The 17,309-nt window shown below is 35.1% G+C and overlaps 1 protein-coding gene across 1 annotated transcript in view; it reads right to left on the bottom strand.

Moving 5' to 3' along the window:
• Positions 1–1,285: 1,285 nt before the first annotated feature.
• The window catches only part of UBE3D (ubiquitin protein ligase E3D), a 204,880-nt gene continuing 188,856 nt past the window's right edge, over positions 1,286–17,309 (bottom strand). The window contains exon 10 of the mRNA XM_031964590.1: positions 1,286–1,895. Within this exon, the coding sequence (XP_031820450.1) occupies positions 1,875–1,895 (21 nt within the window). The 3' untranslated portion in view covers positions 1,286–1,874. The remainder of the gene's footprint in view (positions 1,896–17,309) is intronic.

Here is a 17,309-nt window from a genome sequence, read left to right as displayed (position 1 = left end):
GGATGGGATGGGATGGGATGGGATGGGATGGGATGAAATAAGATAGGACAGGATAGGATAGGATGGGCTGGGATGGGATAATATAGGATGGGATGGGATAGGATGGCTCCAGATGGAATGGGATACCATGTGCATGTAGAAAAGTTCATCTTGGCAAGAAATAGGACCACCTCATCATTAGAGACAAAGGAGAAAAAAAAAGTAACATAAGGCATCTGGGAGATATGAAATGAGAAAAGGAGGAGACAGAGAAAGCTCTTGGTGAATAGACTCTTTTTTAAAAAATAAAGTATAAGGCAAAGTTCTCAGTACAGAGGGCAGAGGCACAGCAGCCACATGAGGTTTGAAGAAGAATGAAAAAGTGTGAAAGACCTACAAGGGTGGTGAGTGGGATAATAAGTTAATTAAGGAAATGGATAAGGATTGCTTTGCATAGTATGGTAAATTCTAGATTTAGGATTCATATGAATGAAATTAAGCATCCTAGAGAACTGAAATAAGATCTTATCATCTGCCCCGAAACACATGAACAATTATTTTTATATAGGAAGGATGAGAGACAGGTGTGTGTATAATGGGTCATTTGGATCATTCTATATCTAACATCATCAACTGGTTCTATAATTATAAACAACAATAAGGTCAGAATGTCCCATACAGGGACTGTTCTAAAAAAGAGGTTAAGGACAGGGGCAAAGGAACAGAAGTTTGTTTAGCCTACTCTCACTGGTCACAACATTGCTATGGCTTTTTGTAGACTTCAGTTATAAGGTTTTTAACAACATTATTCTGAAATTATATTAGTATGGATGTGTTGATTTGTTTTGCTCAATTATCTTCATGACTCAATTACTCAAGTAGTTATTGCTCAGTTATACTTAAAAATTTATAATTATTGCATAAAACATAATTATTGTTCAGTTATGCAAAAGAGGAAGTTTCAATGTGGAGAGGAAAGTTAGTGGGAAGTAATAAAGATGTGAAAATAAAAAAGAAAGAAAAATGGGCAATAAACCTTTTAAAAAATACACAGAAGAGAGTTCAAAAAGAGACAGGGTGACCTCTTTTTCTTCTTTCCTGTGCTAAATTGAAAATTCACTTGAAAAATCACAAACTATATGTAATAGAAGTTAATCATTTCATATATGACTCTTCTTTTTATTCTTCATTTCATATCAAAATGTTTAAGACAATAATTCTAAAAGCAAATATTTTTAAAATTATGAGAGTAGGAACAACATTATAAAAGTCACTGCAACCAAAAAAAGTAAGACAAGTAGGAAACAGGTTAGGCATCATGAAAAACTGTTTAATAAAACATTCAGTTAACTTTTTAAGCTGATAGTGATGGCCAGAAATAACCTATTTTCTTTTTTCTCTTCAAAACAAAACTATGTCTACAATGCTTGCTTCTCAGAATTTGTGGCACTCAACACACTCAATTCCCCCTGATTGATGTCCTCACTGGCTGTCTCTTAAGCTTCCATACAGGACAGATGGGTCCCCATTAGCTAATATCCCAGCAACCAGCCCTGTTCCTTCCAGGTGGTGCTGACGCAGCACAGAGCCAAACCTCCTTCTCTACAGGGGTTAGGGAGGTCACTTCTATATCCATCTCCAACTTCTGACAACCCACAACTGTGAGTTTCTTCAGAGCATCGGCTTTTCAAAGGGCCCAACTGAAAACTATTCCCATGGGGGGCATATTGCCAAATGCAAACAAATACAGAGAATGAATTAAATGGAATGCTCTCCTTTTATAAGTTAGCCCCTTTCTTCAAAATAGCTGCCTGCCACAGAGACACCTGGCCCCTTTGAAATGCATTATGTTGAAAAGTTGTTTTGCAGAGAAGGGAAAACCCGGACTCCAATGATCACATCTTCAAAAAGGCCACCTGTAAAAGACAGAAAAAAACCACAAAATGTTTTACTAATAAATATGATAATGTTTGAATGAACATTCAGTCAGTCAATTCCATCTGGTCAGCAAGGGTACACACTAATATAAAGAAAGAAAAAAAAAATAACTATTATTTCAGCCCAACTAAATATTGCTGTTTTACAGTAGCATCCAATTAGTTAGAGCTAATTAAAGAACCATGAAGCAATTAAAATGATTAACAGATCTTTTAAAGACAAGATGGAGTTTTTATTGACATTGAAATTGTGCTCCCACCAAATCAGATTTGCTTACTGACTCATATGATTCTTCTGAATCTTTTGGAAATATTCATAGCTGTAGAAATACATGAGGCAATTTCTGATCCTCCTCACCAGTAAATTACCTCCACCTAACTCAGGTCACCCTAATGTTTTTAATCATGTTTATTGTGCTTGTCAACAAGAACATTTTAAAATCAAGTGTTTATTAAATTTGTATTTCATTTAAGACCTCTACATAAGACCATTTTCAAGGTTCTTAACAAGGTTCTGGGAGGATACTTTCTGAATTTCTAATGGTGTTAACGACCTGCCATAGCACAGAAACAAAATTGTAAACATAATCTATTCAGCCACACAGATTTATGGGAAAATATGAATTAGGTTGTAAAATTCAGGCAGGGAGAGAATCTGGAACTGTGATTTCATTGCTATAGGAAACTTCAGTGAGGAAACTACTTTTGCCAATGCAGGCTGGTGCCTTCTTTGCAAAAGATAACCTAGAGAATTACCTAGAACAAAACACAGCCTTAGGCACTTGTCTAGAACAAAGCATTGCCTTAGAGAGTTGCCTAGAACAAAACCCAGACTAAGGAATTTGCCTAGAACAAAACAGAGATTTAAGGACTTGTCTTAAAGATTATTTGCTCAGGGTCACACAGCCAATATGGACTGAGATAGAACTTAAATGTGGGTTTTCCTGACTCCAAGGTTATCTCTTTACCCATTCTGCCATTCTGCAAATTCAGAAAGTATACCAATTGGCATTGATCCATCAACCAAACAATGAAGAAACATTAATTGCCTACTTATACACCAGACACTCTGCTAGCCAATTCAGGATACAGAGGCAAAAATGAAACTATAAGAAATAATCCGTGCTCTCATGGAGTATACATTCTATCAAGAAGGACAACATATGAGTGTATCATATACATATACATATATATATATATACATATATATATATATATATATATATATATGTCAACTAGTTATGTAAAAGTAATTAGGGAAATTGAGTATTCTATCAAGAGGGTCAACATATGAGTATATAAAGAAGAAAATAAAAAGATGTCTCCCCCTCCTCTCTCTCTGTCTCTATTTCTGTCCTTGCCCTCAAGAAGTTTGCATTCTAATGGGGAGACAACAAGGAGACAACTAGGCACTAACAGTGGCAAAGAATTGGAAAAGTCAGAAAGAAAAGAGTTGAACAACATCTTGAAGAAAGGCAGAGAAGTCAGGAGGAAGAGAAGAGCATTCCAGATATGGGAGGAAACTGTTGGAAAGCCAAAGAATCAGGAAGTGGAATATTGTGTTCAAGGAACAGTCAGAAGGCCAGTGACACTGGATTGCAGAATGCACAGAAGGGAGTAAAGTAAAAGAAAACTGGAAAGATTGGAAGGGAATGGGTCATTAAGAATTTTAAAAGCCGGGAGAGGTTATTTTTGACCATGGAGGTAATAGGGAGTTATTGAAAGTTACTCAGTAATAGAGTGACAGAGCCAGACGTGTGACAGCTGAGAGGAGGATGGACTGGAATTCATCTACATCAGGGTACTGGCAGGATCAAAGAGGAGAAGGAAGGAAAAGATGGTACTAAAGTAAAAAAAAAAATTCAATATAGGACTTATCAACAATTTAGTCGGAGGAGAGAAAGAATGAAGAATCTAGGATGACATCTAGATAGAAAGTCTGGGTGACTGGGAGGATGGTGGTACTTTAGAGAATATTAGGAAGTTCAATAAAAGGGACAGTATGGTTGTTCAATTGTTTCAGTCACATTCAACTCTTCATGACCCTATTTGGGGGTTTTCTTGGCAAAGATAACTAAAGGGTTTGCCATTTCTTCCTCCAGCTTATTTTACAAATGGAGAAACCTAGACTGAGTGTCCAGCGTCATAGCTAGTAAATATCTGAGACCAGAGTTGAACTGGCATTCTATCCACTATACCACCTAGCTGCCCAGATGCTGGGGACTGGGATAGGGCATAGGGGAGATACTGAGTTTTATTTGGGTCATGCTGAATATGAGATATTCAAGAGACAGTGAACAGGAAATAGCATCTACATAGACAAAATTAAATCCATGGAAGCAGATGAGATCACTAAACAGGATGAATGAGATATCCATCATCAGTGGAATAGCCTACATGAAGACCTTTTTTTTTCCTATTTTTCTTTCTAGATTTTATTGATATTTTCTATCTGCATTACAAACATTTATAGACTACTACAACTTTATGAGAGGTCTCTTCTAACAAAGTAAAACACGTAAGTAAAACTAATAATATAGCAAACTTCAGTCTATCCTCCTCTCAGCTACCATAGGTCTGGTTCTGTCACTGTATTACTCAGTAACTTTCACTGACTCCCTATTACATCCATGGTCAAAAATACTTCCCCTTCCCCCAACTTCTAAACTCCTTTATAATCTATCCCTTTCTAACCTTTCCAGTTTTCTTTTACTTTACTCTCCTCCAATGCAATCTCAAAACAATTTTTAAACATTCTGACTTTGTGTGTGTGTGTGTGTCTCTTCTGTCTTGTCTCTCCCTCCCTCCCACTTTCTCTCTGTCTCTGTCTCTCCCTCTCTCTCCCCCTCCTCTCTCTCTGTCTCTGTCACTGTCTCTCTCACACACAACTACACAGAATTTAAATTAACAGAAATCTATTTTCTGTCTGCTACTTCCCCACCTCATAAAAAAATGGAAAAAGAAAAAACAAAATTTCTTGTTAAAATATGCACAACAAATATGCAAATGTAAAACCGATTCCTCAATGACTATATAAAAAAAATGACGTATCCCTCAGTCTGCACCCTAAATCCATTACCTCATTGCTCATGAATAGCATGTTTCATCACAGTCCTCTGGCAACAGGAATTTTCAGCCACTGTACTAAGTCCTTAGAGTTTTTAAAGTTATTTGTTTTTCAGTGTTGTTACTACTGTATAAATTGTTCTCCTGGTTCACTTAATCCATCCATTTATAAAAGTCCTCAAAATTGTTAATTTTTATGATGTTGATGTTATAGATATAATGTGTTCTTCTTGTTGTTTATTTCATGTTGTATTAGTTCATCTAAGTCTATCAATGTCTTTTCAAAACCGATTTCTTCGTATTTTTCTACACAATAGTAATTTATCACCTATACTATATAATTGTATTATATAATTACATACGATAATTTATCTGTTCCTCAGTTTATGGACTTCCTATTAGTTTCCAGCTTTTTTGCTACCATGAAAAGAGTACATATCTCTCTATGAAAAGGGACTTTTCCTCTCTTTTGGACATAGTGGGCATATTTGGGTCAAAGAGCACAGGCTGTTAGTAACTTTTTTGCATAATTACAAGTTATTTTCCAGAACAATTGGTGAGCCATTCACAGGCTAACCCAAAGTGCATCAATGAGCCAGTTTCTTTACAGCCTTCCCACTTTCCTTTTATTGAGATTTTTTTTTTCTATTCTGATGATTGTGAAGTTTAAAACCCTAGAAAACAGGAATAGATAAGTATTTCTTTAAAATGATAAAAAGTATATATTTAAATACAAGAACTATCATTACTTGTAACGGAAATTAAAATTTTCTTTAACAAATTGAGAAGTGAAACCAAGATGTGCACTGTCACCACTTCTGACACATAGTATTAGAAATGATGCTTAGAGCATTAAACAAGAAAAATAAATTGAAGGAATAACCACAAGTAGAATCAACTAAAAATTAATTGAAACAATAACTTTAGCAAAATTTCCAGGATATAAAATAAAGATCAACATTTTTTAATAATACCAATAAAACACAGCAAGAAGAAAAGAAAACTCCATGTAAAATGACTGCAGAATGTACAAAATACTTGAGATCCTTCAGCTTCAAAAGAGGAACAACGATCTCTATGATAGTTCCCCTCTTGGGATTTATAAATTGTATATTGGTGTGTGTGCGCGCGCACGCGCACGCGCTTGCGTGACCTCTTACTATTGCTGTTATTATCAGGATTTTAGTACTGATAGTGGTCTCCTTTTGGGAATTTCTATAATAATGGGATAGAATTCTGGGAGAATAGAAGGATATACTAACAAGTGGGGAGAAGGATAAGGATCAAGAAATGCTTTTTTGTAGCAGGCAGCACTTGAGCTGAGCCTCAAAATTACTCAGAAGTTCAGGAGGAAGAGGTGAGGCAAGAAGGAAAGCATTTCAAACATGGGGTTCATTGCTCCCAAGGCATGCTGAAAATCATTACATTATAGAAGAATAACACCACCTTACACTGGTATACTGCTCTGCAATTTCCTGAATATTTTTTAACTTAGATATTTGAGTCATATAGCTACTTGGAGGGAGGGAGAAAAAGAGGGAAAGGCAGGAAGGGAAGGAAAAAAGAAAATAAAAGGAGGAGGGAGAGAGGGAGGAAAAAAGGAAGGGAGAGAAGGAAGGAGGAAGGAAGGAAAGGAGGGAGAGAGGGAAGGAGGAAGGAAGGAAAGGAGGGAGAGAAGTAAGGAGAGAGGAAGGAAGGGAGGGAGGGAGGGAGAAAGAGAGGAAGGGAGGGGAGAAAGAAAGGGAGGGAGGGAGGAAGGGAGGAAAGGAAGAAGGGAGGAAGGAAGGAAGGAAGGGAGGGAGGGAGGGAAGGAGGGAGGGAGGGAGGGAGGGAGGAAGAAAAACAATCTCTGCCCTCAAGGAGATACCATTCTTATACAAGAAGGCAATATGCAAAGGGAAGCTGAAAACGGAAAGGTGCTAGATGAGATGTAATAGAATTTCTATTCTTAAAAGAAAAGTTAGAAAAAGCAGATAATACTCTAGAAACTGAGGGATCTTTGGTCTTGGGCTATGACCTACCATGAAAATTTTTTTTCTTTTGAACAAATCTTGCTGTGAGCTCACCCCCAGAGGTGAAAATAGCCATCCAGTCTCCATTCCAAAGCTGCAAAAGGCTGGGTGTGATTTAATTACATAACTTAGAATAAGGGAAAAAAATGCAGGCTCCAAAAAGAACTCTTTAAAAAGTTGGTACAGTAAGTCTTTTCTCACTGCTAATTTCTATGACTCAGCACTTCCTGGGCATTATGTATACGTGTATGTTTGGTTTTGGGGACTTTTTTTTAGGACTATAAAAGAATAACAATAACAAGAAACTGTAATCATCCCTGAGAACAGGTAACCATCCACTGCATTTGGGCTTCTTTTATTTAACGCTATGAGTTAACACATTTTAAATGCTGATTTTGTATTCCCTAGCTCTTATCCATGACAGGAAAAATTGCCTTCGCTGACTGCCATTTATTTTAAGAGAAGATAATTTGATTTTGTTCCACTGCACTGAGAAAAATCTCTGCATTTCATCTTCCCAGTTTTACCCTCTAAAGTAAATGTTTTGAGGCACTTGAAAATGTAAGAATATGGCTGTAGATTTTCAGGCTCTGTTGTCGCTGAAATATATGGTCACCAAGGTTTGCTCAGATACCACATGAAGCAACCAAGCATGGCAGCTAGAATGCCAAAGTGAAGTCAGAAACATATGGATTCCAATTCCACCTCAGACACCAGGTAACTCTGGATAAATCATTCATTCAGCCTCTTTGAGCCCCAGTTTCCTCATCTGTAAAACAGGAATAATAATACCATCTACCTGATAATATTGTGAGCAAATGGCAAAATATATGCCAAATGCTTGGCAAACCTTAAAGCACTATATAAACATGAACTGCTATTCTTAGGAATGTTCTTGTTTCTTCCCATCTAATAATCAGGGGAGTTGAGAGAGAAATAGTCTGGACTAAGGTATGAGTGGATAAAGTGACTGCTTTTTATAAATGAATGCAAATGCTGAAATGTGTAGATTCCCAGAAAGCATCTTAGAGACAAACCCAGAAGCAGACAAAAAGACAGAAGGGGTATGTCCAGAATGAGCTCTATGATGTTCCCATGTTGTTTTTGATTTCTTCAGTTCCCTATATTTGAAAGCTTTTCATTTCTCCACAGTCCAGAGGTTATTATTAAACATTTATTATAACTCAGCATCGGCATCATATTGTTCTCACCACTTTAATGAAATTCAGATAGGAACAGACCTGGGACTGGTTAGCATCTGTCCAACATTTTTATAGTTCTATGGCCTATTTGTGGGATATCTAAGTGGTTCAATAGATGGAAAGCTTACCCTCCTGAGGTCAAATTCTGCCTCAGAAACTTAATAGCTGTGTGAGCCTGGGCATGTTACTTAAGCCTGTTTGCTTCAGTTCCTCATACGTAAAAAAAAGCTAGAGAAGGAAATAGCAAACAAACTATTCCAGTATCTCTAGCAAGAAAATCCCAAATGGAATCACAGAGAGTTGGACATGACTGAAAAACAATAGCAACAATGTGCTGTTTGATGGATGGACAAAATAACTTATTTTGGGGGTCAAATAAAAGAATTACTAATAATAATCTGCATTTACATACATACAAACTTAAATGACTTGCCCAGGATCATACAGCTAGTAAGTCACTAAGGTAGTCAAATCTTATTGTCTATAAGCCCAGAGCTGTTCACACTGCCCCAAAGTTGACTAAAAATAAAGTATCCAGTTTAAAGTCATCATTAAAAACAGTCCTTTTCCATCCTAACACATAAAAATAATGCTAACAATGGTGGTGATAATGATGTTGATATATGTGTCTAATATTTTGCAAAATGCTTTATTTGTTTAACCTTCTTTCATCTGGCAAATAATAGTAGGCTGATAAATGGTCAACCTAAAAGCTATGCTTAGAAAATTCCAGTACATACATTCAACATTTGAAATACCCTGAAAATCCTTTAATATCAATAGTCATAAACTTGCATGATTAAGTCCTACTTAATAATCTTTTGAAATTTCAATAGAAAGAATTCTTTTGCTACCAAAATTGACTGCAGCAGATAACATTAGCATCTTCTGCAAAGGAACAGAAACACCTCAGTATGTGCTATACAAACCAGATAAAATTATAATGCATTGAAAAATATGAGTTTTGTAACTATCAGGAGTGGGTGGAAAGGGCATTTTAGAGATAGAAAGCAAGGTTTCTTTATAATGGCCTTGTGTGCTTAAAATCTTAAAAAAAAAAAAACCACTACTACATTGTAATATTCATATTCATGTACTGAAAACAATTCCAAATTATATATGAAGATTGATCTGACTTGGAATCAGATTGCTTTTTTCTAAGAAAAAATTGTAGTGCACCTGCCTGAAAATTCAGTGTGAATGCCAAGATTTCACATCCAAATTGTCCTCTCTGTTTTGTCTTTAAAAAAAAAAAAAATATATATATATATATATATATATATATATAGGCATCTGCTATGTATTGACTGCTATAATAATGGTATTAAAAATATTGGAAATAGAATTTTTAAAAAGACTGAGTGATAATATAGTAGTGTCAGGCTTGGAGAGAGATTGAAATTCCACCCCTGAAACTTAATTGTATGATGAAGGAAAGTAACAATCTTTTGGAGCCTCAGTTTTCACATCTGAAAACAGGGATAATACCTATATTTCCAATTTCTATTCCCCCAGTTCCACAAAGAGAAAGCAAGGTATAGTGGACAGAGGCCATCTTCAGAGTGATGAGAATCAGGGTTTGAATCCTGTCTCTGACAAGGACTGATTGAACCTGTCATTTAACTCTCAATGATCTAAGGAAAACAGGTACTAATCTACACTGGAGTTTCCTCATTGGGAGTTCCTTTTTTTTTTTTTTTTTTTTTTTTTGCCAATGAAATCGCATGCTTAGTCCCAACCAAAGCATTACATACTTCACAGGATAGTAATGAGGGCTAAGAGAGAATGTATGTGAAATGCTTTGACATTTTTTATTATTATTATAAAAACTGTCCAATTAATTCAACAAGCATTTACTATGTAACTGCTATATATTCTGCATTGTGTTAGGCACTAGTATTTGAAGACAAAATTCAAACAGCTTCTTGCATTGATTATCTCCTTATTTTTAGTAATAAAATGTGAGGACCTAATTATGGAATAAAGTGCTTATAAAAATAGTCACAATATTGATTCTCCTTTACTATAATGAATTTTAAGAGAGAGTTCCATTGGAGTGGAAGAGTCCAAGAAAAATAGTACTAGAAAATTATAGCAATGAAAAAAATCTATAAAACTTTAAAAACTATATAGAACGCAAAAGCATAGAAACACAAGATGGGATCATGAACAAGTAAGACAGTTTGGCTGAAACAAGAGTGTGTAATCTGGACTAAAATGTAAAAAAAAAAAAAAAAAATGGCTTTTAAAAAAATGGCTGTCTAAATGGAAGGCAAATCATCAAGCTCTGAAAAACCCATTCCAGTAAAACCTTGAAATTAATACTAGACCTGTTAATGATCAAGAAATCCAATGAGAAATCACAATAAAGAACTACACTAAAAAGTAGCCATAAGTCCACAATCAATAGAAAGAGAATAGCACTGATGCTGGGGGTTCCTAATGGGAACAGAGATGGCCAGTACAAGGCTCTGGATCCAGAGGCATCTCCTAACAAAGCTGGCCAAAAATTCCTCAGAGTGGTCAGAACAACAGGGTGAAAACCTTAGAAGCCCTAAGGAGCAAGAATTTACAGCAACCAGCTGGCTCAGACCAGGACATCCCAAAGTGAGGGGCACTAAATTATTAACTTCTAAAGACAGGAATGAGTGACTGTAACAACTGAAAGCAGATAATCAAAGGAAAAAGAATGAATTTTTCACAAGAACCACATAGGAATATAAAAGAAAAGATACTTAAAAAAAAAAAAGAGCCACTGTAATATTTTTCAAAATGCATAGAAGAGAACAGAAGGAAATTTAGAAAGAAGCACAAACAGGATACTTTTGAAAGTAACATATAGAATTAATTACATAACTCAAAAAAAATCACCAAAAAGCATGAAATGAAAATTCATGATTTCATATAGAATGTTCTTTTTTGTTTTCTGCTCTGTATATGGAAATGGTGGGTTTGAGGCTTTTTTGGTGTTTAATTTTAGAGTAAAATTTTAAGTGTCATGGAGCATTCATTATACTTTTAAAAACTGGATGAAATAGAAATTCCTTATTTCATATAGAGTCCCCTTTTTTCCCTTCTGCTATTTATATGAAAATGTTCTTTTTTTGGTATTTAAGTTTAAAGCAAAAAATTTTCCAAAGAAAAAAAAGGACTAATGAAGAAGAAAATAAGTAGAAGAAAAGAATAATATGCACACACAATGGCAAGGATAGAAATGAAACAACACAAAAAGGTGACCAGACTCAGTGCAATATCCAATCTTGGTTTGGAGTACAGGTGATAGAACAGATCTCTTCTTTTTATGGATATAGGAAAGGGAGGGGAGAGTTATATGGCATACACTGTCAGCTGCAACAGTTTTATTGTGGTTTTTTGCAACACAGAAGGATTTTTTTTCTTATTTTCTAACAGTTTTAATAAAATAGATGTTTTCCTAAATGTTCTCAATTCCTTGTGAAAATGGTATCTCTATTGCCCTCATTCCTTTCCATCGTCCTTTGAAACAGCATATCATTTTAGAAGGAATGATTTAATAATGTATGCTGTGGGTCTGCACTGGTTTTGATAAGAAAATGACTGTGTAAAAAAGAATAAAAAGTCATAAGTAAAACTGAAAAATGTCTACAAATGTATATAGGATCAAGGATACATAGGGGAAAGAGTTTCTATTTTATCCCAAAGTCAATAGGGGAACATCCCCTAATTTTTTGAGGCTCTCTCCTCTTATGTTACCTTCATTTACTTTATGCAATTCCTCCATAAGGATTTCCATTCATTGTCCATCAGTTGGAGAATGGCTGAATAAATTGTGGTATATGAATATTATGGAATATTACTGTTCTGTAAGAAATGACCAACAGGATGATTTCAGAAAGGCCTGGAGAGACTTACACGAACTGATGCTGAGTGAAATGAGCAGGACCAGGAGATCATTATATACTTCAACAACAATACTATATGATGACCAGTTCTGATGGACCAGGTCATCCCCAGCAACGAGATCAACCAAATCATTTCCAATGGAGCAGTAATGAACTGAACCAGCTATGCCCAGAGAGAGAACTCTGGGAGATGACTAAAAACCATTACATTGAATTCCCAATCCCTATATTTATGCACACCTGCATTTTTTATTTCCTTCACAAGGTAATTGTACAATATTTCAGAGTCTGATTCTTTTTGTACAGCAAAATAACGTTTTGGTCATGTATACTTATTGTGTATCTAATTTATATTTTAATATATTTAACATCTACTGGTCATCCTGCCATCTAGGGGAGGGGGTGGGGGGGTAAGAGGTGAAAAATTGGAACAAGAGGTTTGGCAATTGTTAATGCTGTAAAGTTACCCATGCATATATCCTGTAAATAAAAGGCTATTAAATAAAAAATAAAAAAAATAAAGGATTTCCATTCATTAGTGGAAGATATGTTGGACTTGAGAATTAGGACACACTAAGACTTGACTTCTAATTCCAAATTTTAATGTACTATTTGTATCATTTCTCTTCTCTATTGGAGTTTCTCCTCTTAATCACAAGGATGTTATAAGGAAAGCACTTTGCAAAACTCAGGACTTTATAGAAATGGGAATTATGATTAAAACACAGGTTTTTTATTTTGGTGAGAAGAGATCATATACTTCCTCTGATTAGGGAGGGAAAATATAGGTTACCAGATCATGACCATAAGTCCAGCATCCTTGGCTTCCTTTAAGTCTTAGCTAAAATCTCACTTTCTGCAAGAAGTACTCCCTTTTAATGGCAGTGTCTTTTCTCTGCTAATTATCTCTAACTTTTGCTGTATATATTTTGTCTGTACCAATTTGTATAGATATTGCCTCTCCCATTAGATTGTGAGCTTCTTGAGGACAAGCTCCTTGCCTTTATCTGCATCCACAGTAATCAGCATAGTGGCTGGCACATTTGTTGACTAAGGGGTAATGTGATATTGTCATAACATTTTTAGGGGAAAGATAATGGACTCTAATATATTATAATCTTCTGGAAGCAGTTTACACCCAATAAAGATGGATAGTCCATGGAAATTACCCACCCACAAAAGGAAAGGACATGGAAAGATGTAATGTTCGGGCCAGCTTTGTGGAGGACCTCGGGATCAGTCTTGGTCTTAGTGAAGTGATAAAGGCAGGAGAGCCACCACAGGGCTGGTCAAAGATGGAATGACTCATTTCCAGTCCTTCTCAGCTCTTATATACCTTAGTACAATTGCATTATTACAGCATACTGAATATGTGTGAATTAGAGAACCATTACTAAGTATATATGTGAACTAGAGAACCATCATCTCATCAATTTCACTGAGTTAACACCTTGTTTCAAGTATACTTCTCCAGAGTTCTGGCTCTCTACAAAAAGGGATTATAAGAGAAAACTAAGACAGAAGATTTTGCCAAGAAAAGTAGGAAAAAATACGAGTATTATAATAATGATGAGTAGCAGTTTTCTGGAGTTTTAACAGACTTCCCTCTCTCTCTAATTCTGAGAAAAAAAAACTGGCCTAAAGGAACAGGAAGGAAAAAAGGAAGAGAGGAAGGGAAGAGGGGAAGAAGGAAGGAAGGGAAGGAAGGGAAGGAGGGAGGGACAGAAGGAGGGAGGGAGGAGGAGGGAAGGAGGGATGAGAAAGGAAAGAGGAAGGAGAAGGGACAGAGGGAGGAGAAGGGACAGAGGGAGGGAAAGAGAGGGAGGGAGGGGAAGGGAGGGAAGGAATCTTCAAGCAAAAACCAGATGACCACTTGTTGGGTGTATCTTAGTGTGGGTTCTTCTTCAAGCAGGGATGGACTTGATCAAAAGAACACAGATTTAAAGCCTGAAGGGAATTTAGAGGACATCTAATTCAACCTCTTATCATTTTACAGATGAGTCAACTGAGCCTCAGAAACGTGGAATGACTTACCCATTATCATACAGGTCAAAAATAAAAGAACTAATATTTGAACTTAGGTCCTTTGGCTTCATATTCAGTCAGTCAGTAAACAAGTATTTAGTAAATATTTATGTACCAGGCATTATGTTAACCACTAGACTGACAAAAAGGTGAAAGTGCAGTTCCCCTCTTTACGCTGTATGATACTGATAAGGTTCCTTCTAACCCAGAAATTTTGTGATTCTGTGATGATAATACCTATATTTCCTCCTCTACCTCATGGGGTTATTGTGAAGCTCAAATTAGTTTAGTTCTAAAATGAAAATTAGTCATTATTATAATTTAATTTTATCTGTTTTCCTGATTTCTTGTAATATAAGCTGAGACATTCTTTCTGTTATTGTTGTTCAGTTGTTTTCAATTGTGTCCAATTTTGTGACCCCATTTGCATGCATGTACGGTTTTATATAAATTAGCATATATCTTATAAACATATATATATATAAAACTTTTTTGTCTCCTCCAACACAAAAACATATAATATACATATGTTTATATTTATATGTATATATATGAGAGAAATAGAGAAAGAAGAGAAAAAGAGAGAAAGAAGAGAAAGAACAAAGAGAAACAGAGAGGGAGAGGAGAAGAGAGGGAGAGAAGGGGAGAAAGAGACAGATGGACAGACAAAGAGACAGAGAGAGACATATAATTTTTTAAAATATTTTAATATTTTAAACTTTTTATCTCCTCTCTGGGAAATAGTCTAGGTAAATTTAGCTGTGATAGTCAAGCTATGTATGCCACTCATTGTGTTTGGGAAACATATAATGCTTAAGGGGAAGAAAAAAATACAATGAAATCAGGCATCCTCTGGCAACTTGTTTAGAAAGAGATATTACATATATAAGGCAGATTCATATATATAAATGAAAGTTTTGGACATTTTCTAGACCTCCATCTTTTCCCAACTAAGTGGACTATGCAAAAAGCATCAATGGAATTTTTGTAATGCCAAGCCACCAAGTTTTAAAATTATATTTTCCAAGCTTTCAAACCCACAAGATCAAAGACTTACATGGTGGAAAGCTTGAGGAGGCAAGGGTATATCTCAAAAATATATTGCCTTTTGGATAAAATCTATTTGTATGGGAATATTCTTGTAAAACCAACATAGATGGTGAAAGTTACAATGCAAAATTTAATATATTCTGGGAACAAAGACTATATTATCACTTGTGACTCAAGAGATTCTTTTAATTTAGTATTTTTAAGAAATATGTGAAGCTTTTGCTTAAGATAGATCAGAAATAAACATATAAAAAGAGATATCTATCCTTTCTTGGATTAAGTTGGATGCAATTTCAAAATGGGTATTTTGCTGCTATACTAGTGGGTATGCTTCTACCTAACCAAAGTTTAGAAGAAAATCATTAAGACCACCAATAATGGATGAGGGGGAAAATGTACTAGCAAGTTAGCTACATTATCAGATAAATGAAATCTTTTTATCTCTTTGAAAAGATATGCATTTAGTATAGAAGTTTTAATAAATAATAAATGATTTTTGGAAGGCCTTTAGAACTAGATTCAGTAACTAAAAACACAGTTTTATATAGCTACATTTTTATTAAGTCTTTGGCTCAGGAACACACAGGGAAAAAAAGGTAAATTCAAAAGTTACATATTTAAGATTTAAGCAGAACATATTTAACTATATCAAATTGTTTGCTGTCTAGGGGAGGAGGGAAAGAGGAAGGGAGAGAAAAATTTGAAGTACAAGGTTTTGCAAAGGTAAATATTGAAAACTACCTTTGCATGTATTTGGAAAAATACAAAACTATTTAAAAAAAAAAGGCTTAAACAGAGTTATACATTCCAGGATCAATGAAAGAATACAAGTGGAATGAGGCCCACCAGAGCACAAGGCAATTTTCTGCAATAGATATAATAGAATTCTGATATTTTAGGTGACTTTTCTTACCAATAGCCTCATTATCCTAATTTTGGATATCAGAAAAGGAACCAAGAGCAAAATTCGTTTCAACTAGGCAAAACAGTTTCAGAACATGTGTCATAAAAATAGGACAATGGTAGTTTTCAGGATAAAAGCCGAAGGGTCTGTACTCAAAAAGAAAAGGGAACAACTAATTTTGCAAGTGCACTACTGGTTAAGATCATGCTTAGGAATAATATTTGCATTTCTGGACCAATCCTTAAGAGAGTAGATCTAATGAGGACTAATAAAATGTACATTTATGGGAAATTTTAAAGATCTGGTTATGGGAGTTTTAAACTAAAAATGGAGACTGGAGAAAATGCCTCATATATATTTACCAAGTCTGAAACTAGAGTAACAGGATAATAGCACATAAGACACAGGAAGAAGAAAAACAATGAAAAGGACCAGCAATTGATGGGAAACAATATCTGAGAAGGACAATAATATCTGTGCAAATGAAGAAGATAACCTAAAAATCATAAACAAGGAGTAAACTCAACCTTATAGGTATTCATTGTGACCTGATGGAATGTAACTCATGACTGGAACAAAATTAGGAAAAAGTATATTTTATTCAAAAGAAATAAATTCACTAAAAAATTTGAGGGGAGGACAGATAGATTAGAATCACAAAGAAAAAAACACATGAACTTAAAAGATATACAGTGAACAGCATTTGAATGAGAATACATGGAGAAAGAAAAGTGACATTGTGATTGGAGTCTACTATAGACCACCAGGCCAAAAGAAAGAAATGAATGATAAACTAAAGAAACAGGTCATGAATCTGGCACCATGACAAGATATGGTATGGCTAGAGGACTATATCTATCTGTATGTTAGCTGGTATTTTCTCAACTGAAAACAAAAAATTGTTTTTCTTTGTCCTGAGTACTTAATATAGAACTGGGTTACAAAGGAAACATTCAATAAATGCTTGTTGATCAAGTATTGATTGATTAAATGATGTAAGGCCTGGTGACCACAGCATTAAATTTAGAGCAGCTGAAACCTTCAGGTTATCCTGGAGAAAAGAGGACAAGTAATTGAAAAGCTTCAAACTACAACTTTTTAAAGAATTCAGAGATAGGGTAGATGCTGCTTCAGGCTAATTTCAGGAATATCTGGTTTCAAATCTTCCCTCAGATAGTGACTATATGAATATATAACTAGGAATAGGAATAACTCCCTTAAACTCTGTAAGCTTCAGGTTCCTCATTTGTAAA

The sequence above is a fragment of the Sarcophilus harrisii genome, chromosome 4, assembly GCF_902635505.1.
Source record: "Sarcophilus harrisii chromosome 4, mSarHar1.11, whole genome shotgun sequence".
Lineage (NCBI taxonomy): Eukaryota > Metazoa > Chordata > Mammalia > Dasyuromorphia > Dasyuridae > Sarcophilus > Sarcophilus harrisii.
This window is presented reverse-complemented; position numbering and strand designations above follow the sequence as displayed.